The 23,076-nt window shown below is 47.8% G+C and overlaps 1 protein-coding gene across 3 annotated transcripts in view; it reads right to left on the bottom strand.

Annotated features, from left to right (window-relative positions):
• Positions 1–23,076, bottom strand: part of ZNF8 (zinc finger protein 8) — a 37,134-nt gene that overhangs the window by 10,001 nt on the left and 4,057 nt on the right. For 2 of the 3 annotated variants that reach the window (XR_010125035.1, XR_010125034.1), the window contains exons 2-4: positions 20,099–20,225; positions 19,737–19,832; positions 10,409–11,892 (exon numbers count right to left, since the gene is read on the bottom strand). Coding sequence is in view for 1 of the 3 variants with exons in the window: in XM_063658611.1 (XP_063514681.1) it covers positions 10,454–11,892; positions 19,737–19,832; positions 20,099–20,225 (1,662 nt within the window). In the remaining 2 variants the exon portion in view is untranslated. Of the gene's footprint in view, positions 1–10,118; positions 11,893–19,736; positions 19,833–20,098; positions 20,226–23,076 lie in introns of those variants that run through there. The other variant, XM_063658611.1, reaches the window with a different exon arrangement.

Here is a 23,076-nt window from a genome sequence, read left to right as displayed (position 1 = left end):
CTGTTTGAAAGAAGGGGTCAGGGGGCTCCTTGATTCTACAGAACAGGGCCCTGAGCTTTTACAGCCCTTCATATTTATTAGGTAGAGTGAATAGGGAGGAAAGGGTAACTGACGGTCAGCTATTTGATTTAACACAGGCCCACATGACTGCCTTCTTTGTTCAACAGGTTCCAGATGTTCCTGTAGATAACCTCAAGGAGCAGGGGACCTGGGGCGTGATTGCCCCCAGCATTCCTTCTGGCGGCAGACGCAGTTTGTCAGTTTACCAACATCCTGCTTTCATGAGAACAGTTTGCGGTTTGCTCATAGAGCCTCCAGTGGTATACTGAGTTGGTCACGACCCTCATTCCTTCCGCCTCCAACACAGGATGCTCCCCTCCCACTGGCGCATAAGCGGTGACACCCGGCAGGACCTGGCAGGTCGCGCCCTCACGCACCGGGCGCCTCTCTCCACGGACCGTGCGCGCGCCTCTCTGCCCGCGCCGACCCGGGGTCGCCTTCCCCTCACAGGTCCCACCCGTCCACTCCCACCGTCAGTACACTTAGGCCACGGGCGCCTCTTCATCCCTCACAATCACCCTCGCCGCTCCTCCACACACCACTCACCACTGTGGCAGCCTCCTCAGAGAGCCTGGCCGCCCGATATTTCGCGCGCCCGGCCGCGTCTTACACACTTCAGCCGGCACTTCCGGTACGCACTTCCGCCTGGTGGCCAGCGGCCGCCCAGGACCTCACCTCCCAGAAGGCCCTTCGCCTTCCTGCCTGGAAACGGCCATGCACGGGATACAAGGCCTTCTGGGAAATGGAGTTCACAGCGCTGCGGGACCAGAAGGGGAGCGTGGGAGCTGCGGATCCTCAGAACCTGTCGGTTCTGCGCAGACAGCGCACCGGAAGGGAAGTATATTGACATCCATGGTTTTATATGTTCTTTGAAATATACAGCGTATGTACTTTTTTCTTTCTCTACGCGCACACATGTACACACATAGATATAAAAGTATATCGTTTGGAGATGTTTTTCCCCCCTGAACCTTGCATATCCTTAAGCAGATGTCCCCTAAGAACACGTACATTCTTCAACTCACCCAAGTAACGACATTGAAGCCTGTACCCAATCCCCAGTCCATATGCTGATTTCTCCAGTTGTCCCAATGTCTTACGTAGTTTTCGTCTTTTATTCAAGCACAAACAATACGCATTACACTCTACTGTCTCATTTCAAGTTGCTTTCAATCTAGAATGGATCCCGTTCTTTATAATGATCTTGGCAGTTTTCATGTATCCAAGCGAGTTTTCCAAAATGCCCTCCAATTTAGGCTTGTCCGTATAGAGTATAAAACAATCATAATCTAATTTTTCTTCCACTGACCCTGCACATTTCTCCGCTGAACATTTTTTGAAAACTTTCTGAAACATGGCTAGTATTACACCGTATGAATGCCATTTCTTTATCCCCCACCTCCAGCCATTAGCTAGAAATTGAGCAATAGGTGTATGCAGTCCCTGTACATTCCTATTGCTGTATGTCCAGGAGACTCCCTAATAATAGGCAGGCCCTGCATGATGCAAATCACCTTAATCGAGGGAGGTGCCCGAGTACAGTGTGGGACATGATAATTCCATCTACACGCAGAAGGCCTGTATGACCTAGTGGAGGAGACTCCCAATGTGCAAACTGACTCGGGTTACACCTCCCTACCCCTACCACAGTCAGATCATCACGGGGGACTTTAAAAATTCTATCAGCTATCGGCCGAGCACCGTGGCTCACGCCTGTAATCCCAGCACTTTGGGAGGCCACAGTGGGAGAACCACTAAAGCCCAGGAATTCGAGACCAACCTGGGCAACACAGTGAGTCCCTGTTGCTATAAATGAAAAATTATTTAAATAAAAAAAATTTACCTCTAAATAGCTATACATGACTAGTGGCTACCATGTTGTACAGTGCATTCTGGAAGATGTCCATGTTGGATCTCCTTATAAAAGACCTATGGGAGACTGCTTTTCAGACTGGATGCTGATTTCTTCCCAGTTACCCACTGCAGAAACAACTTGAATACCTTGGAGGACATGAAGATAACACTGGAAATGGGGGACTTGGCTATTGGCTAAAACTTGTATGTAGGGGGCTTTCATAATTGGGGCTCATTGATACAGGAAATTTAACAAAGTAACTTGGAAATGTATGTGTGTGCTACAGCCACCTTCCAGGGACCTTTATCTTACATCTTTGGTATCATCGAGTTAAAGCTGTTTTACACTCAACTGTTTCTGTCAACTGAACACACAAACAGACACACACGAATATATATAGAACAAGTATGAATATGACAAAGACACACACTCTCTGCTCATGTGAACATTGTATGGGGGACACAGACAGTGAACAATGAAAGAAATTATCAAACTTACTTTAATTTGAAACAGTTAAGATTTTTGTTTAATTTAAATTTATTTTTTGAACTGGTAATAATTTTACATGTTTCAAAATTCCAAAAATATAAAATGATAAAGAGTGAAAATTATTCCTCCTCACTGTCCTACCAATTCTTCTGGCCAACCAGTATGCTTGCCACTTTTACCCTTTCAGAGATTATGTGTGTACATATAAACAAATGTTTCTTATTTATTTCTTTATTTTTGAGATGGAGTTTCGCTCGTTGCCCAAGCTCGAGTGCAATGGCACAATATTGGCTCACTGCAACCTCCACTTCCTGGGTTCAAGCGATTCTCCTGCCTTAGCCTACCAAGTAGCTGGGATTACAAGTGTGCACCACCACACCCAGCTTTTGTATTTTTAGTAGAGATGGGGTTTCACCGTGTTGGTCAGGCTGGTCTTGGACTCTGGACCTCAGGTGATCCACCCGCCTCGGCCTCCCAAAGTGCTGGGATTACAGGTGTGAGCCACCTTGCCTAGCCTGTTTCTTCTTTACATAAATGGAAACATACTCTACAGTTTGACACCTTGCTTTTATCTACTTAACTATCTTGGAGCTCTTTCTCACATTAGTATAGTTTGAGGATCCCTAATTCAAAAATCTGAAATCTGAAACACTTCTGGTCCCGAGCATTTTGGATAAGGGATACTCAACCTGTATATAAAGAGTCTTCATTTTTAAGGCTATGATCTCCATTCCACCGTAAATGACTTAGCCAGTTCCCCATGGTGGACATGGAGGGTTGTTTCCAAATTCTGACTTTTAAAATCAATAGCATAATGAAAACCGTGTACAAACAGTCTGCACACATACAAATATATGTGTAGGATTTATTCCCAGCAGGTTTGCTTAGACAAAGGGTTTATGTATGTGTAATTTAGATAGTGGCTCATAAACTGCCCTCCACAGAAGTTGTATCAATTCACATTCCCACTGGAAATGTATAAGAACCCCTCCAATGCCCCCTTTGAGAAAACTCAAGGCTGGTAAAATACTGGGTGGAGAGCACATTGTTACAATCCTCCTGAAAGTTAATTTAAAAAGCTACATGAAATTCATAGAGAAAATCCTCAAAATAGAGTAAGCACGTTACAAGACAACTAGAAGGGATTCCACATTTCTAAACACAAGATAACTATACACATATATATTCCTCTGTGTGTATGTAAAATTTAGTGTACACTATATGTATGTGTAGACACACGTGTATATTTTAAGAAAAAATTGCAAGGAAAATTAGTAAAATCCTAATGGTAAGGACCATCTATGGATGGCTAAAGTATGAGGAATTTTACACAAGTTTTTTTTTTTTTTTTTTTTTACTTTTATGCATTTTCCAAGTTTTGCTACAAAGAACTCACATTACTTTTATGAACAGAAAAAACCATGTCTTTTCCCTAGTTAACAGTAATTTCCACGGAGGAGTTTCTTATCTGTTTCAAAATATCTACAAGGAAATCAGTAGGAATATCATGCTTAGAAAATGTGAACTGAAATGAGAAACAGAAAATATGCAAAGATCTGAAACACTTCTGGTCCCAAGCATTTCAATAAGGAATATTCAAGCTGTATATAAAGAGTCTTCATTTTTAATGAATTTTTATGATCACCATTCCACCATAAATGACTTAGCCAGTTCCCCATGGTGGACATGGAGGTTCTTTCCAAATTTTTACTTTTAAAATCAATAGCATAATGAAAACCATGTAGCCTGCACACATATAAATATATATGTAGGATTCATTCCCAGCAGGTTTGGTGAGACAAAGGGTTTATGTAGTTGTAATTTAGTGACTGATAAACTGCCCTCCACAGAAGATGTATAAGAACCTTCCCACACCCCCTTTGAGAACTCAAGGCTCATTGAGTTCCAGTTGATTGCTTAATCCCAGCTTACCACCCAGTGGGGCTTCTATAACCTCAGCCAACCCCATGCCCCCTCAGAGAAGTATCAACTGTGACCCCTTCAGGACTGGCCATTTTGGGGGCCAAGGTGGAGGGAATGAGGCAATCACAGGCCTGACTTCTAGAGCTGTCTAGAACCATGCTGTCACTGTTGGTCCCACTGCTTCAGAGGGGAGGAGCTTTCCTGTCTGGATTCCCAAGCCTGTGCCCCAAACTGCTGGTGGAGCAGAAAGGAGGAATGATCCAGAATAGGGTTTTGGTACCAGACTGTTTGGTTCACACTCTGACTGGGCCACTTGGTAGCACATTGCTTCTCCTCTTAGGGCCATCCTGCACTGTTGGTGGCAGTGGGGATGAAGTAAGCAAATCCGAAATGTTCACATGGCAAAATCAACAGGACCTCTAACTCCATGGAGTAAAGAAGGGGAGAGGTCAAGAAGACTGATTTTCTGGCTTCCATGATGGGATGGCAAGTGGAAACAGCCTCCAGGAAAGGGATCAGGGAAGCAGAGACTAGTCTGGGTGGAAAATGAGTTTTGTTTGGGGTAGGCTGGGTTTGGGGAGCTTTCAGCACACCTCAGTGAGTTGCACAGTAGCACACAGCAGTTGTTTGGGTCTGAAGCCCAAATCTCAGAAGCACCAGACTGATCTGGTGGTGAGCAGCATAAAGCTAGGGATGTAGATGACACCTGGGGAGGGTGTAGAGCACAAGGTGGACTCTAGGACCCCAGGGACCCCAACATTTAGGAGGGGTGACGGGAGGTTGAGAAGTCCCTGAAGAGTTAGAAGGAACCCCACAATGCAAGGAGATGGAGCTCTGCAAAGAGGTTAGCAGGCTTCACAGTCCTGGGGATGAAGAGAGACGACACCAGAGGTGGTACCTTGGACAGTGGTCGCAGTGGGTTCTGTGAAGCAGTAGGGGCGGACAGCGGGTCTGAGGTGTGAGCTGCCACCAAGGGAATAGGGAGCATAAACAATTCTCCCAAGAGCTTGAAGGAGAAAAGCAGCAGATACGGCTAGCTGCCTCCATCATCTACTTCCCAAGACTTTTCTCTCCTACCTGTCTCCACCACAGAGGTTAGAAAGGTAAATACAAGGTTTCTAAGCCCCGTTGTTATTAGGGGTGGCCCCCTGACCCATCTGTGGCCAGTGAGACTAAGGGGGGCATGTGCTGCAGGCTTCCGGGAATGTTTTTCCTTAAAACATCATTAGAGATAAGTGTTGGCCTGCCCATTCCTCCTCCTTTCAGTCTTCACTGTGGATGCAATGGCTGGATCCATAGTAGTCTCCTAATGACCACAATGGAAAGGTTGAGAGATTGCAGAAAACATTGACTATGACACAGCTGAGCCACTGAAAAGACAGCCTTTGAACAAAGCCTCATCTGTTTAAGCCATGGTCAGCTGGGTGCTGACATCAAATTCTAACTCCACCACTTCCTAGCTTGGGCTGGTTACTTTTGTTCTAGTTACCACTAACTTTTGTCCTGTTCTGAATTTTGCCTATCTATAAAATGGTACTAATTCACAGAACTATTATTGTGGCAGTGTCTGAGGATGCAGCATTTAGCTATGCGAATGGAGGTTATCTAAGGAGACAGAAGTGGCGCAGTCCCAGGTAGGAGGCCGGAGTTGCTGTGAAAAGTCAGAGTTGACATGGGCAACGTTTTGAGGACAACCCCGAAAAGGTAAGTACAGAGAAACCAACTTGGGCAATCCACAGGGTCCTGTTGAACCTCTAGAGATGAACCACAAAGCTCTGGCTCTGGCATCCTGGAGGCCAGCTCTGCCTTGATTGGATCGCTGAGTTGTGACACTCCCAGCATCCAAAAAGCAAAAATGGACACGGGAAGTTCTTTTTTTTCCGAGACGGAGTCTAGCTCTGTTCCCCAGGCTGGAGTGCAGTGGCACAATCTCGGCTCACTGCAAGCTCTGCCTCCCGGGTTCATGCCATTCTCCTGCCTCAGCCTCCCGAGTAGCTGGGACTACGGGTGCCTGCCACCATGCCAGGCTAATTTTTTGTATTTTTAGTAGAGACGGGGTTTCACCGTGTTAGCCAAGATGGTCTCGATCTCCTGACTTTGTGATCCGCCCATCTCGGCCTCCCAAAGTGCTGGGATTACAGGAGTGAGCCACCGTGCCCAGCCTGACATGGGAAGTTCTGATGCTAATGAGTTCCAATGCTCAACCATTCCAACATGGTTATTCAAATTGCTGTTTTGGGGCCGGGCGTGGTGGCTCATGCCTGTAATCCCAGCACTTTGGGAGGCCAAGGCAGGTGGATCACGAGGTCAGGAGATTGAGACCATCCTGGCTAACATGGTGAAACCCCATCTCTACTAAAAATGCAAAAAATCTGCCGGGCGTGGTGGCGGGCGCCTGTAGTCCCAGCTACTCAGGAGGCTGAGGCAGGAGAATGGCGTGAACCTGGGAGGCGGAGCTTGCAGTGAGCCGAGATCGCACCACTGCACTCCAGCCTGAGCAACAGAGCGAGACTCCATCACAAAAAAAAAAAAAAAAAATTGCTGTTTGGCAGGGTGCAGTGGCTCACACTCGTAATCCTTGCACTTTCGATGGCCAAGGTGGGAGGATTGCTTGAGCCCAGTTTGAAACTGGCCTAGGCAATGTAGTAAAACCCCATCTCTACAAACAATTAAGAAATCTGCTGAGTGTGGTGGTGCATGCCTGCAGTCCCAGCGACAGGGGCGGCTGAGGCAGGAGAATTGCTTGAACCTGGGAGGTTGCAGTGAACCGCGTGACAGAGCAAGTCTCCATCACGAAAAAAGAAAAAAAGAAAAAGAAAGAAGAAAAATTCCAACCAAATGCACTGTGTGGATCTTGTTTAGATTATGATTACTATGAAACAAATAGAAAACAAAATGTATGAGGCAACCCAGAACATCTGAACACTAGGTATTTGATGATATCTGTTTACATGTGATAATGACAATATGGTTCTACTTGAGATTTAACAAAATTAGTTTTTCCTGTTTCATCACAGAAATTCAGTGAAAGTAGGCCAGGCACGGTGGCTCATGCCTGTAATGCCAGCATTTTGGGAGACTGAGGCAGGCAGATTACTTGAGGTCAGGAGTTTGAGACCAGCTTGGCCAACATGGTAAAACCCCATCTCTACTAAAAATACAAAAATTAGCCAGGCGTGGTAGCGCACACCTGTAATCCCAGCTACTCAGAGGGCTGAAGCATGAGAACTGCTTGAACCCAGGAGGCGGAGGTTGCAGTGAGCCAAGATTGCGCCACCACACTCCAGCCTGGGCGACAGAGCAATACTCTGTCTCAAAAAGAAACAGAGGGCCAGGTGTGGTGGCTCATGCCTGTAATCCCAGCACTTTGGGAGGCTGAGGTGGGCGGATTATGAGGTCAGAAGATCAACACCATCCTGTCTAACATGGTGAAACCCCGTCTCTACTAAAAATACAAAAAAGTAGCTGGGCGAGATGGCGCACACCTGTAGTCCCAGCTACTTGGGAGGCTGAGGCAGGAGAATGGCGTGAACCCAGGAGGTGGAGGTTGCAGTGAGCCGAGATCGCGCCACTGCACTCCAGCCTGGGCAACAGAGCGAGACTCCATCTCAAAAAAAAAAAAAAAAAAAAGAAAGAAATTACGTGAAATTAGCTTTTCTTTTTCTTTACTGCATTGCCCAGTGGAGAAGAATATGAACAACCAACCTCAGGGCTACTGCCCTGCTTTGAACTCAGGCTCGGTAGTTTTACCTGCCATTGCTTTCACACTATCAGTGCACAGCAAAAATGCGAAATGACAGCTTAGTATGATTGTGAAAACGGTTTTGTCCCAGTGGATGAACATGGTTTTATATATATATCCAGGGCAGGAGAGTGGTGGGGAGGTAGATGGGAGTACCAGCAAAAATATATGACTCATGTTTGAAAATGTCCACAATAAATCCTTAAAGGTTACTCAGAAAAATAAGTGGCTGGGCACAGTGGCTCATGCCTATAATCTCAACACTTCGGGACGCCAAGGTTTGAGACCAGCCTAGGCAACACAGTGAGACCCTGTCTCTGCAAAAAATAAAAAAAATTAGGAATGGTGGCACATGCCTGTGGTCCCAGCTACTTGGGAGGCTGGGGTGGGAGGATCACTTGAGCCCAGGAGGTCAAGGCTGCAAGTGAGCAGTGATTACACCACTGACTCCAGCCTGGGCAAAAGAGTGAGACCCTGTCTCAAAAAAAAAAAAAAAAAAAAAAAAGGATTATCTTCCTTATTTCACATCAATTATGAATGCTGCGAAACAGTAAAGGATGTACTAAAAAGTACATCATGTATAAACTAGCTAATGACACCATTTGTTAAAATCAAGCTTATATGATTTCTAGTCTAGTCTAGCCCTGATCAATCAATTTGAAGGTTTTTTTTCCTTTCTTTTTTTTTTTGAGACAGAGTCTTGCTCTGTCACCCAGGCTGGAGTGCAGTGGTGCAATCTCGGTTCACTGAAACCTCTGCCTCCCAAGTTCAAGCGACTCTCGTGCCTCAGCCTCCCCCAGGTAGCTAGAATTACAGGCGCATGTCACCACACTTGGCTAATTTTTGTATTTTTAGTAGAGATGGGGTTTCAGCATGGGCCCAGGCTAGTCTCAAACTCCTGACCTCAAGGGATCCGCCCTCCTCAGCCTCCCACAATGCTGGGATTACAAGCGTGAGCCACCACACCTGGCTTCAAGTTTTAAAAATGTCAGCTACATTTCTGGGCTGGGTTTCTACCCGGGTGGCTTCCCCACCTTGGCACTGTTGACATTTGAGCTAGAGAATCCTTTGTTGAGGAGCTGTCCCGGGCACTGTAGGATGGTGAGCAGCATCCCAGGCCTCTACCCACTACATGGCAGCGGCACCCTTCCTCCAGGCACTGCAACCAAAAATGTCCCTAGATGTCACCAAATGTGCCCTGGAGACAAAAGCACCACCAGTTAAGAACCTCTGGCTCAGCTGGGCGTGGTGGCTCATGCCTGTAAACCCAGCACTTTGGGAGGCCGAGGTGGGTGGATCACAAGGTCAGCAGTTTGAGATCAGCCTGGGCAACACCCCATCTCTACCAAAAATACAAAAATTAGCTGGGCGTGGTGGCAGGTGCGTGTAATCCCAGCTACTCGGGGGACTACGGCAGGAGAATTGCTTTAACCTGGGAGGCGGAGGTTGTGGTGAGCAGATTGCGCCATTGCACTCCAGCCTGGGTGACAGAGCGAGACTCCATCTCAAACAAAAAACAAAAAAAAGAACCTCTGGCTCATAGCAACACCAGATGTTTTTCAAGAGGAGCTGTGACACTCCCCTGCAGGGAATGCTGTGAAATTTCATGGGGGCTAGTCATGTAATTGGGTTGGGGGTGTGGTTGAAACGTGGGCAGGAGCCGTGCATGCTGCAAAGATGGTGAGGAACAGAACTGCCCCCAGTGGACCACATCAACAGATGTGGAATAAGCAGTTTTCAGGGTATGAACTGAGAACCTAACCTGACTTCATACATAAGCACAAGCTAATTGCTGCATGCTTGGAATTTACCCAGAATTTCCCAGAAATGCAATAGCATATTATGTTGTTAAAAACTTTTCCAAGAGTTAGTCACTACTTTGGAAGGTCACGTTCCACATGGGAAGGCCCCTCACAGTATTGCCATGGTCAACATCATACCCTCCACCAGTCCACAAGCAACAGGCTATTGCCCTAGGTCTCCTGGCAAAATTGGGCCCACAGTGACAAGGAGAAATACTGCACCAAGTCAGTACACGTTACTCTACAATTGACTCTACCATAAATTACTTTCATTTTAATGATCCTTTACAAAATGGGGCCGCATATTGATTTTTTTGACATTACACACGTGGGTAGGTTATATTACCTGCAAACTCACTGTGGTGTAATGGAAGTAATGTCACAAAATATGTCGCTAAAGAGGGCACTGAGTTTGACAGATTTGGGACCAACCAACCTCGGGTGCTTGGGAAGCATCATTTCCTTAGAAAGTCAGAAGTCACCAATGACATTTCTACCCCCAGCCCCTCTTTTCATGAGTACACTATGTGGACTTACCACATTTTTTACTTGTGGTTAAAAGTCATCAGCAAAGTTTCTCTCCTATGTGGATTCTCTGATGTCAAATAACATGGAAGCACCCACAGAAGGCTCTTCCACCCCAATAACGTGCACAGGGTTTTTCTCTTGCATGATTTTTTGGATGTCAAACAAAGCCAGGGCTCTGCTTTCCGGCTGCCCTGCCTTTGCTCCGCCTGCAGAGCTCTTTCTGGAGTTTGAGTGTTGATGTTGAACCAGGTGTGAGTTCCTGCTCGAGGACTGTTCACGCCGCCGGCTTCGCCCATGGGGCTGCTCCTCTCTGGTGTGAGTTATCTGGTGCCGGATGAGGTGAGAGCTCTGAATGAAACACTTCCCACACTGATTACATTTGAAGGGTCTGTCGCTTCGGTGAGTCCTCTCATCTTGACTCAAAGGTGGGTCACAGCCCAGGGCTTCTGTCCATTCATGCTTTGTGAGAGCTGGCGTCTGCTCGAAGATCAGCCTCTGGCGGCACTCAAAGGGCTTCTCCCCGGCGTGCTTCCGCTGGTGCTGGGCCAGGGATGAGCTGTGCCTGAAGCCCTTCCCGCAGTGGTTACACTCGTAGGGCCTCTCCTCGGTGTGAGTTCTCAGGTGCAGGAAAAGGCAAGTGGTCCGAGAGAAGGATTTCCCACACACACTGCAGGTGTATGGCTTCTCCCCAGTGTGTGTCCTCTTGTGCCGCCCCAGGGAGGAGTTCTGGTTGAAGGCCCTCCCACAGTCCTGACACTCGTAGGGCTTCTCCCCAGTGTGAATCCTCCGATGGACGGTAAGGTGTGTACTATGGCAGAAAGACTTCCCACATTCGGCACACTTGTAGGGCTTGTCTCCAGTGTGGATGCGCTCGTGCTGGACGAGGGAGGAGTTCTGGCTGAAGGCTTTCCCACACTCCTTGCACATATAAGGTCTTTCTCCTGTATGAATCCTCTTGTGCACGGTGAGGTGTGCGTTATGGTTAAACGACTTCCCACAGTCAGTACATTTGTAGGGTTTGTCCTGCACCTGGCTTTTTGTGAGTTCCGTAACTGGAATGGCCTGACTGGAAGCTCTGTGACAGTCACTGTTTTCACCGGGCTGTTTTCCTGGGGAGCCTGTCTGCTGATTGACTAAGCTGGAGTTATGTTCTGAGTCTGTAATCTGTGAGTTGTAAGTATACAAATACTCCCCTCTAGAGATCTCTGGGAATGGATTTGGGCTTGAACTCAGGATGCAGTTTTCCCCAAGTCTGAGAGTTTTGTAGCCTTGATCTTGAACTGGTGCTTCCTTGAGGCCAAATTCCAACTGCTTCAAGTTATTCTGCTCCTTGAGTGCCAGACTCTGGCTCTGACACTCCCTGTCTTTCCCTAACGTGCTGGGATAAGGAGCATCTGTCGGGAATCCTTCCCTTCCCCTGACATGGGATGGCTCCTCTTCAGGAAGGCCCTCTTCCTTGCGTGATGCTTGGCTTTCAGATCGAGGCTCCCAGCCTGAAAGAAAACCCAAAGATCTCTGAGCTGTTGGGAGAAAAAAAAGGAAGGGGGACAGGCCTCCAACACCATAGGCCTGATATTGAACTGGGGTCCTAACCAGCTGCCCTGGCAAGTCCCCTGATTCTCCTCTTATTTTAACATCAAGTGCCCTCAGACACGGCTTCACTCATTCAACAAACATTTATTAAGCACCTGCTGTGGGCCATGCACTGGCAATGAAGTGCATTTATTAAAACGCACTTATTATCTTACAGTTCAAGTCCTAAAATCAAGGTGTTGGCAGGGCTGGTTTCTCTTCGGGAGGTTCTGGGGAAAATCCTTGCATCTTCCCGTTCCTAGAGGCTGCCTGCATTCCTGGCCCTTTCCTTCACCTCTGGAGCCGAGCACAGCATCTTCAGATCTCTCTCACTCACCTCTGCTTCTGCTGTCATATCTCCTTGTCTGATTCTGACCCTCTTGCTCACCCAGTATCCGAGATAACCAGTTCTGGGGATTAGGACAGGGACTCTGTTATAAGCCAGGCTCCCCGCTTTCCCCAAGCCCTCTTCAAGCCCCCTCATCTGCTCTTGTCCTGACCAAAATACAGGTCATGTGTTCATTCATTCCGGGTCCACCTCACCACACTAGAATGTTCACAGCCAGTGCCTAGAAATGACAAGTAGTAGAAGCTCAAAAATATCTGTCTCAGTGAATGCTGAAGGAACGTATCGAGGGAATGAATGAATGAAAGCTTGACAACAGGAGAGATACTGGAGGAGCTGAGGCTGGCCAGGTGCCAGGCTTCCTGCTCTGTCACCTCTGGCGCCCAAATTTGACTCTCTGGCTAGGCCCGGTAGCTCATGCCTGTAATCCTAGCACTTTGGGAAGCCGAAGCTGGACGATCACTTGAGGTCAGGAGTTCAAGACCAGCCTGGCCAACCCTGTCTCTACTAAAAATACAAAAATTATTCAGGCGTGGTGTTATATACCTGTAGTCCCAGCCACTCAGGAGCCTAAGGCATGAGAATCGCTTGAACCCGGGAGGCGGAGGTTGCAGTGAGCCAAAATCACACCACTGCACTCCTGCCTCGGCAACCAAGCAGAGACTCTGTCTCAAAAAAAAAATTGACTCTCTACATAGCACCCAGAGGTTTCTTCTAAAATATAAGTCACTTCACACAAAAATTTATACACTAATGTTCATAGTAGCACTATTAATTAATAGCCAAAAGTAGAAACAACCCAAATGCCCCTCAACAAATGGATAAACAAAATATGGTCTATCCATACAATGGGATATTATGCAGCCACAAAAAAGAACAAAGTACTGACATATGCTACAACATGGATAAGCCGGAAAACATTCTGCTGAGTGAAAGAAGCCAGATACAAAGGTCACAAATTGTAAGATTCCATTCATATGGAATGTCTAGAACAGGCAAATCAGTAGAGACAGAAAGTAGGTTACTGGTTGGCAGGGGATGGGAAAGACGGAGAGTGACTGCTAATGGGTGACTGCTATGGACTGAATGTCGATAGCAAAATTCCTATGTTGAAACCCTAATCCCCAATGTGAAGGTATTTGGAGATGAGGCCTTTGGGAGGTGATTAGGTCATGAGGGTGGGGCCTTTAAGAATGACATTAGTGATCTTGTAAGAAGAAATACCACAGGACTTGCTTCCTCTCTCTGCCATATGAGGGCACAGAGAGAAGGCAGCCTTCTGCAATCGAGGAAGGGGCCCTTACCAGGGCCCGAATCAGCTGGCACTGTGCTCTTAGAATTCCAGCCTACAGAACCGTCAGAAATAAATGTCTGTTGTACAAGACACCCAGGCAGTGGTATTTTGTCATGGTACCCCAAGCTGACTAAGATGGTGATGAAATGTTCTGGAATTAGATAGTAAAGACAGCTGCACACAATCTGAGAATATACTCAAAACCGCTAAGTAGTACACTTTAATAGGTGAACTTGTGGTATGTGAATTGTATCTTGATAAAGCTATTATGCAAAACCAAAGAGACCCACCCTCCTCCCCACTGCAAGCCAGCCCTGGTCACTCCTCCATTCACTCTGCAGTCACTTCTGAGGATGGACACGACCCTATGCCCTTCTCCACCATGCCCTGGCTTGTCTCATCTCCTGACCCTTGCCCCACGCCCACTCTGCTCCACATGGCTCCTCACATCCCTCTAATGCATCCCCCATACTCCTTCCTGGGGCCCTTTGCACGTGCTGCTCCCTCTGCCAAGAACCTTCATCCCCAGACATCTGCCCACCTTGCTCCCTGTGCCCCAGTTTGAGTCACTTTCTCAGAGAGGCCTCCCTGCCAGTCCTGGGGCATGAGTGCCCCATCTCGCCCTCCCCAGGTGCATTTTCCTTTACGGCCTCATCACTGCCTGGCACTGGCATCCATCTCTCAGACTTCCATCTCCCAGATGCTGAGTGAGGGCTCAGCCTTTCCTGTCATTCTTTGCTGCATCCACAGCACAAACAGCAGCACATGGCAGGTCCTCAGGAACATCCGTGGAACAGGCTCGTGAGCCGGGAGACTGCCTGAGAGACGACACGGACGAGACACGGAGACTAAAGACAACACTGTGACCCCGGCCAAGACTAATGCTGCCTGTTGGGAGAGTGCAGAAGAACATCCGGAGGAGGGGGACTTGAGAACACTAGTGGAGTGAACTGGCCTGGCCAGGAACAGCAAAGAGCACTGAGGTTGAGACAGGCTCCAACTCCAGCCTGACTCCCGGCTGCCCAGAACAACTCACTGATCCTGGCGCTTGGGAAGCCACAGAGTCTCCGGGAGAGAGGGTGAGCAGTTGATGAAGAGAGGAAATGGGAGAAGAGCTGGGACTGCAGTCAGCCAGGAGAAGACCTGCAGTAGGTGAAGCTGAGCAACCACAAGAGGGAACCAGTAAGGAATGATGCCAGACGAGTGACAGGGGCCAAGGAGGGGCTTGAGATCGCCCAGCCATCCCTGAGCCCACAAACCCCTGAGTGCACTGGGAGTGGGATCTGCCTGGACAGGGATTCTTCACCATTATTTTATTTTATTTTTGCGATAAGGTCTTACTCTGTCGCCCAGACTGAAGTGCAGTGGCATGATCTCAGCTCACTGCAACCTCCTGGGCTCAGCCTCCTGAATAGCTGAGACCACAGGCATGCACCACCACACCCAGCTAATTTTTTTGCATTTTTTGTAGAGATGTGGTTTTGCCAGGTTGCCCAGGCTGGTCTTGAACTCTTGGACTCAAGCGAACCACCCGCCTCAGCCTCCCAAAATTCTGGGATTACAGGTGTAAGCCACCATGCCTGGCCTCTTTTCCTTTATTTTTTAATGCTCTGTTGCTCAGCCTGGAGTGCAGTGGTGCAATCATAGCTCACTGTAGCCTCGAACTCCTGGGCTTAAGCAATCATCCCCGCTCAGCCTCCTAAGTAGCTAGGACTACAAGCACACACCACCATGCCAGGTAATTTTTAAATTTTTTTGTAGAGACAGGGTCTTCTTCTATTGACTAGGCTTCTTTTCCTTAAAAATAATAAAAAAAAATTTACTCTCTCTTTTAATCATGTGGTATGCTGAATAATGGCCCCTCAAAGATGTCCCCATCCCAATCCCCGGAACCTTATGTGGCAAAAGGGATATTGTAGCTGTGATTAAGAATCTTGATGGCCGGGTGTGGTGGCTCACGCCTGTAATCCCAGCACTTTGGGAGGCCAAGGCGGGCAGATCATGAGATCAGGAGATCGAGACCATCCTGGCTAACACGGTGAAACCCTGTCTCTACTAAAAATACAAAAAAAAATTAGCCGGGTGCGGTGGCGGGCGCCTGTAGTCTCAGCTACTCGGGAGGCTGAGGCAGGAGAATGGCGTGAACCCGGGAGGTGGAGCTTGCAGTGAGCCGAGATCGCGCCGCTGCAGTCCAGCCTGGGGGAGAGAGCGAGACTCCGTCTCAAAAAAAAAATAAAGAATCTTGAAATGGGCCTGGTGCAGTGGCTCATGCCTTTAATCCCAGCACTTTGGGAGGCTGAGGAGGGCGGATCACAAGGTCAAGAGATTGAGACCATCCTGGCCAACATGGTGAAATCCCATCTCTACTAAAAATACAAAAAATTAGCTGGGCATGGTGGCATGTGCCTGTAATCTCAGCTACTTGGGAGGCGGAGGCAGGAGGATCGCTTGAACCCAGGAAGGCGGAGGCTGCAGTGAGCCGAGATCACACCACTGCACTCCAGCCTTGTGACAGAGCGAGATTCTGTCTCCAAAAAAAAAAAAAGAATCTTGAAATGGGAGATTATCCTGGGACCCTAAATCTGACCAAAGGGTCCATATAGGAGGGAAGCAGAAGAATCTGAGTCAGGGAAGGGGTTGTGATAATGGAAATGGGTCAGAGTGAAGCACTCTGAAGATGGAGGAAGGGTCTATGAGCCAAGGAGTCTGGGCAGCCTCCAGTTGCTGAGAAAGACAGAAATGCATTCTCTCTGGGAGCCGTCAGAGGAACTAGCCCTGATGAACCATTTTGAAGTTCTGACCTCCACAACTATAAGAAAATAAATCTGTCCTTTTTTTTTTTTTCTTTGAGACGGAGTTTTGCTCTGTCGCCCAGGCTGGAGTGCAGTGGCATGATCTCAGCTCACTGCAACCTCCACCTCCTGGGTTTAAGAGATTCTTGTGCCTCAGCCTCCTGAGTAGCTGGGATTACAGGCATGCACCACCACGCCTGGCTAATTTTTGTATTTTTATAGAAACAGTGTTGTGCCATGTTGGCCAGGCTAGTCTCGAACTCCTGGACTCAAGTGATCCATCTGCCCTGGCCTCCCAAAGTGCTGGAATGATAGAGCTGAGCCACCGCGTCCAGCCAAATCGGTGCTTTTTCAAGCCACCTAGATTGTGGTACTTTGTTACAGGAGCAACAGGAAACTAATACAAAGCATTACACGGAAAATATGTTTCTGTCTTAACATAAAGCCTTGAAAACCTTCTGCTTCTGGAGTATTTATAACTGTCTAGGTATTAAGTTATTGAAACTGTCCATTATGATTTTGACCCCATACTCCTAATCCGTGCAAGCACGACATTTTGCTTAGTATTTATGGGCACACGTTTTAGATCCTGGATTTGGTCATGGCATAAGACTTGTGAGTGACAGGCATTATGTCCAGGGTGATAAGAATTTGCTTCTGACATACATGTCTGAAGTAACAGCAGTGACAACCGATGAAAGGGGCAGGAAAACAGGGTCTGCAGCAGATTCACCCGACTCCCGGTTGATGGGTCATATGCTATCATGGGGGCACATGTGTTCTTCTGCAGAATCAGAAAGCCCTGGGTGGCATCAGAAGTATTTGGGTGGGAGGCTAATCTGCAGGCATTGCTGGTTGTACATTCCATGGCCAGATGCTATTTACTCTAGAATGTGGTCAGGGTAAGCAATACACAAGCCACAGCAAGGGGACCATGACTTGCCCAAGCCAATTATGACAATCTAGACACCCCTAGCTTTCCAGCTTCCCTAGCAACTAGGGTCAGTGCAAGAGGAGGTGACCTAGTTCTAGCTAAAGAGACCCTAATAGGTGACATCTGGAGTTCTGCCAAAAGGGGACAGATGTGGCTGGCAGAATTCTTCCTACCTCTTCCCCTCCTTCCTGCATGGAGCACAATTGTGATGGCTGGAGCTGCTGCAGCTGCACTGTAATCCTAAGGACAGCCTGGGAAAATCACAGAACAATCAGCCCTGGCACCTCTGAGATGCCAAGACAGTACCAGCAGACTCAGGGCTCCTGTTTTACGAGAAAAATGCTTCTTTTTTTTTTTAGCTGCTCCAACCTGGTTTTAGGGTATTTATAGCTAAACACAATTCTTACTGATAAGAGAATAAAGAAGGGTGTGGGGAACAAGTTTATAGAATCTAGACATGTGACCAGGTACAGTGGCTCACACCTGTAATCCCAGCACTTTCAGTGGCTGAGGCAGGAGGACTGCTTGAGCTCAGGAGCTTGAGACCAGCCTGGGCAGTGTAGAAAGATCTCATCTCTATTAAAAAAAAAAAAAAAAAAAAAGACACACAAACAAACAAAAAGTCAGGCATAGTGGCTTATGCCTGTAATCCCAGCACTTAGGAGGTTGAGGCAGGATTGCTTGAGCCCAGGAGTTAGTTTGAGCAGCCTGCGGCCTGGACAAGATGGCGAGACCCCATCTCTACAAAAAAAAAAAAAGAAAGAAAAAAAAGTAAAATAATTTTTAAAAAAGAAAAAGAAAAAAATTAAGAAAATCAGCTGGACATGGTGGTACACACCTGTAGTAACAGCTACTAGGGAGGCTGAGGTAGGTGGATCACTTGAGCCTAGGAGACTAAGATCATGCAACTGCACTCCAGCCCGTGCAACAGAGTGAGACTGTCTCAAAAAAAAAAAAAAAAAAAGGCCAGGTGCAGTGGCTGATACCTGTAATCCCAGCACTTTGAGAGGCCAAGACAGGAGGACTGCTTGAGCCCAGGAGTTTGAGACCAGCCTGGGCAACACAGTGCGACTGTGTCTCTACAAAAAAATTTAAAAAGAAAATTAGCCAGGTGCGGGGGTACACACCTGTAGTCCCAGCTACTCAAGAGGCTGAAGCAGGAGGATCATTTGTGCCAGGAAGGCTGAGGCTGCAGTAAGCCATGATCACACAGCTGCCACTCCAGCTTATGCAACAGAGACTGTCTCAAAAAAAAAAAAAAAAAAAAAGCTGGGCACGGTGGCTCACGCCTGTAGTCCCAGCACTTTGGGAGGCCAAAGTAGGTGGATTGCTTGAGCCCAGGAGTTCGAGCCCAGCCTGGCAAGATGGCAAAACCCCATCTCTACTAAAAATACAAAAATTACCAGGGCGTGGTGGTGCATGTCTGTAATCCCAGCTACTCGGGAGGGTGAGGTGAGAGGATCATTTGAACTAGGGAGGTCAAGGCTGCAGTGAACCGTGATTACGCCACTGCACTCCAGCCTAGGCGATAGAGGGAGACCCTGTCTTAAAAACAAAACAAAACACAAAGAATCTGGACATGCAAGAATGAAATGGAGAAGATGAAGGGCAGATTCACATATTAGAAATGATGCCACAGAAAGGACATGCTGAGAAGGATGGTGAGAGAGGGAATGACCTGGAACCTATAAGGGAAGATGAAGCAGAGAGGGAGGAAGGGGTGGGATTCTCAGCACTGGAGCACAGGTGATGACCTCTGAGCTTAGAAGATGGGGAGCACAGGTGAGAAGGCTATGGAGCACTATGCAGAAAAGATTTAACAGGGCAGCCCTGAGACCAGCATTCTTAGGAGAAGCCTGTTCACAAGGTTAGCCCTTGGCTGCAACTGAGAATTTGGATTTGGGGATGGTTCCCACAACCCTAACTGATGAGAGTGGTTTACTACACCCACACTGCACACACTATGTGGTTTATTCCAAACACTGGCTTTCTCCTGGTAGTCTGGAACCTTGGTCTGTGCTAGGCAGAGAGTGTCTATGTGGCAGCCTCAGTCAAAACTCCTAGCACTGAGTCTCTAACAAGATTCCCTGGTAGAGCTCATATCTCATGAGGTGTCACACCTGAGTGCTGGGGGAGCCTGGCACATCCTGAATGACTCCACAGTGAGGGGACTCTGGAGGCTCATTCCTGGCTTCCTCTGGACTTATACCCACACGCCTTTCCCCTTTGTTAGTCTCATTATACTGAGAGCTGTCAGCATGACTCTATGCTGAGTCCTGTGTACTCCTAGTGAATGGGGTCGTCTTCAGGACCACCAACCACCACCCTTTCCATGAAGTTCATCTCCAGTGACCTGCTGGGCTGCTCCCATTAGCTGCTCCCACATAGTGGGTTCTCACCTGGATGGCAGCCCTGGGTGGTTCCTCTCTCAGCCACCCATAGCTCAGTCCCTTGCTCCAGCTGGGAGATGACTTCAGGCTTCGGAAGCTCAGGACCTGGAAAAGGGGAAAAACACAGGAGGTGAGGGGCTGCTCGGGACAGAAACAACAAGCCCAGGCTCCAGACCAGACTCCCAATTGTGAGGACATGAGGGCACCTCACAACACGGTGAAGCTCTGCATTGTGATGGAAAAGGGCAGACCTCCCTCTTCATGCACTCCCCATAGGGAGTGAGGACCCAAGGTCAGGTCCTCACACCAGAGGCCCCATGACTTATAACCCAGAGAGAATCAGCCATCACACCTTGCGAAGCAGGGCTTACCTATGGAGAGCAGGTGCCCAAACGTCTCCAGCATCACGTCACGGTAGAGGATCCTCTGGTTGGGGTCCAGCTGCCCCCATTCCTCCTGGGTAAAGTCCACAGCCACATCCCGGAAGGTCACTGGTTCCTGAAACATCACACACATTCTCAATCAGCTGGACTATCTCCATCAGTGCTTTCTGGCAGAGGAAGAATGGAAAAGGAGAAAACAGGCAGGCCATGTCACAAGAGACTGCACGTTATGAATGATGGGAGTCAGGTCTCACTGGGCACCTATTAGGCCACTATACATAGGTGTGGGTTGTACAGTGAGGACATGTGAGAGGACTCACCAAGATCAACAACGCCAGGCAGAGCTGACCTATATCTGACAAGACAGAGGAGGGTACCAGCAGACTGGCCTAAACCACTGATTTGCAGGTTTGTAAGCTAAAGAAACAGTTACTGTTTTAAGTAAAACAGATACTGTTTTAGGATAGTGTTACACAGCAGCTAACTAATACACTCACTAATACTTAGATACAAAGTGAAATTGGCAGGGCGTGGTGGCACATGCCTGTAATCCCAGCTACTTGGGAAGCTGAGGCAGCAGAATCGCTTGAGCCCAGGAGGTGGAGGTTGCAGTGAGACAAGATTACACCACTGCACTCCAGCTGAGGCGACAGAGCAAGACTCCATCTCAAAAAAAAAAAAAAAAAAAGAGGTTCACCATCCTTCCTGAAAGAGGAAGACACAGGGCTGGGGTCAGAAATTCACCTGCTTTCAGGGCAAGGCAGGCTCACATGACAGAAGTGGGCCAGTTTAGGAGCCCACAAGGACACTTACCTGTGAGTGGTGGGACTGGAGGTGATGCGGAGGGAGCATGGACCCTGTCTGAAGGAGCAGCAGGGACTCAGAACTGACTGATTACGGGAAAATACAGGTCCCTTTGTCAGAACTGCTCATCTCTGAAGAGAAACTGAAAATTAGGTCAGATTTTTATGTGAAAAATTCTTTTCCTTTTTGAGGTAGAGTCTCGCTCTGTCACCCAGGCTGGAGTGCAGTGGTGCCACCTCCATTTACTGCAACCTCTGCCTCCCAGGTTCAAATGATTCTCCTGCCCCAGCCTCCCTAGCTGCTGGGACTACAGGAGTGCATCACCATGCCCGGCTAATTTTTGTATTTTTAGTAGAGACGGGGTTTTACCATGTTGGCCAGGGTGGTCTCAAACCCCTAGCCTCAAGTGATCCACCCGCCTCGGCCTCCCAAAGTGCTAGGATTACAGGCGTGAGCCGCTGCGCCTGGCCTTTATGTGAAAAATTCTGATTTTTATAAGTTGATGCAACATTACCTAAAATGTATCCCATAAACAAAGCCCTTCTGCAGCCATGCTTGAAAGCCAGATATTTCTGGATCAGAGTCTTGGCTCAGTCACTTTGTCCCCAAGAAGCATCTTTGCTTCCCAGTTTCCATGTCAACAAAGCATCACCCGTTGGGGGCTGTATAATGATTAAGTGGTTTACAAACACTTCCTACAGGACATCTGGATAGCCACATGGAAAAGAGTAAAGATAGTTCCTGTCTCAGCATATTTTCTGTTGCTGTAACAGAATATCACAGACTGGATAATTTATTGTTTTTGATTTTTGTTTTGTTTTTTCTCGAGATGGAGTCTCACTCTGTCAATCAGGCTGGAGTACAGTGGCACAATCTTGGCTCACTGTAACCTCTGCCTCCCGGATTCAGTTGATTCTCCTGGCTCAGCCTCCTGAGTAGCTGGGACTACAGGTGCATGCCACCACATCCAGCTAATTTTTGTATTTTTTAGTAGAGACAGGGTTTCTCCATTTTGGCCAGGCTGGTCTCGAACTCCTGACCTCAAGTGATCCTCCCATCTTGTCCTCCTAAAGACGAGGTAATTTATAAAGAAAGTTTCTTTTTTCTCTCTCTTTCACTAACTTTGATGAAGACAGTTTATTTGTGGGCTGGGAGCGGTGGCTCATGCCTGTAATCCCAGCACTTTGGGAGGCCAAGGCGGGTGGATCACGAGGTCAGGAGATCGAGACCATCCTGGCTAACACGATGAAACCCTGTCTCCCTAAGAATACAAAAAATTAGCCGGGCGTGGTGGCAGGCACCTGTAGTCCCAGCTACATGTGAGGCTGAGGCAGGAGAATGGCATGAACCTGGGGGGCAGAGCGTGCAATGAGTCAAGATCGCACCACTGCACTCCAGCCTGGGCGACAGAGTGAGACTCCAACTAAATTAAAAAAAAAAAAAAAAAAGTTTATTTCTTACAGTTCTGAAGGCTGGGAAGTCTGATATCATGGTGCTGGCATCTGGTGAGGGCCTTCTTGTTGTGTCATAAGATGGTGGAGGGCATCACGTGGTGAGAGGGCAAGAGTGTGCCAGCTCAGGTCTCTCTCTCCTTCTAAAGCCGCTAGTCCCATCAAGGGAGTCCAATCCTGATAACCTTATCTAATCCTAAATTTCTCCCAAAAGTCACCACCTTCAAATACTATCAACACATGAAATTTGGGGGACACATTCAAACCAACACAGACTTCTACCTTACACCATATATAAAAATTAAAACAAATTAGGCTGGCTGGGCAGAGTGGCTCATGCTTGTAATCCCAGCACTTTGTGAGGCTGAGGCAGGCAGATCACTTGAGTCCAGGAGATCAAGACCGGCCTGGGCAACATGGTAAAATCCTGCATCTACAAAAAAAAAATAGAAAAAACTAGCCAGGCTGTCTGCAGTCCCAGCTACTTGGGAGGCTGATGTAGGAGGAGTGCTTGAGTCCGGGAGGTGGAGGTTGCAGCGAGCCAAGATCATGCCACCGCACTCCAGCCTAAGCAACCAGAGTGACATCCTGTCTCAAAGAAAAAAAAAAAGAAAAGGAAAAAAAAAAGAAATAAAATAAAATAAAAACAAAGCCATAAATGTAAGAGGCTGGGCACGGTGGCTCACGCCTGTAATCCCAGCACTTTGGGAG

Source organism: Pongo pygmaeus, chromosome 20, assembly GCF_028885625.2.
Source record: "Pongo pygmaeus isolate AG05252 chromosome 20, NHGRI_mPonPyg2-v2.0_pri, whole genome shotgun sequence".
NCBI lineage: Eukaryota > Metazoa > Chordata > Mammalia > Primates > Hominidae > Pongo > Pongo pygmaeus.
This window is presented reverse-complemented; position numbering and strand designations above follow the sequence as displayed.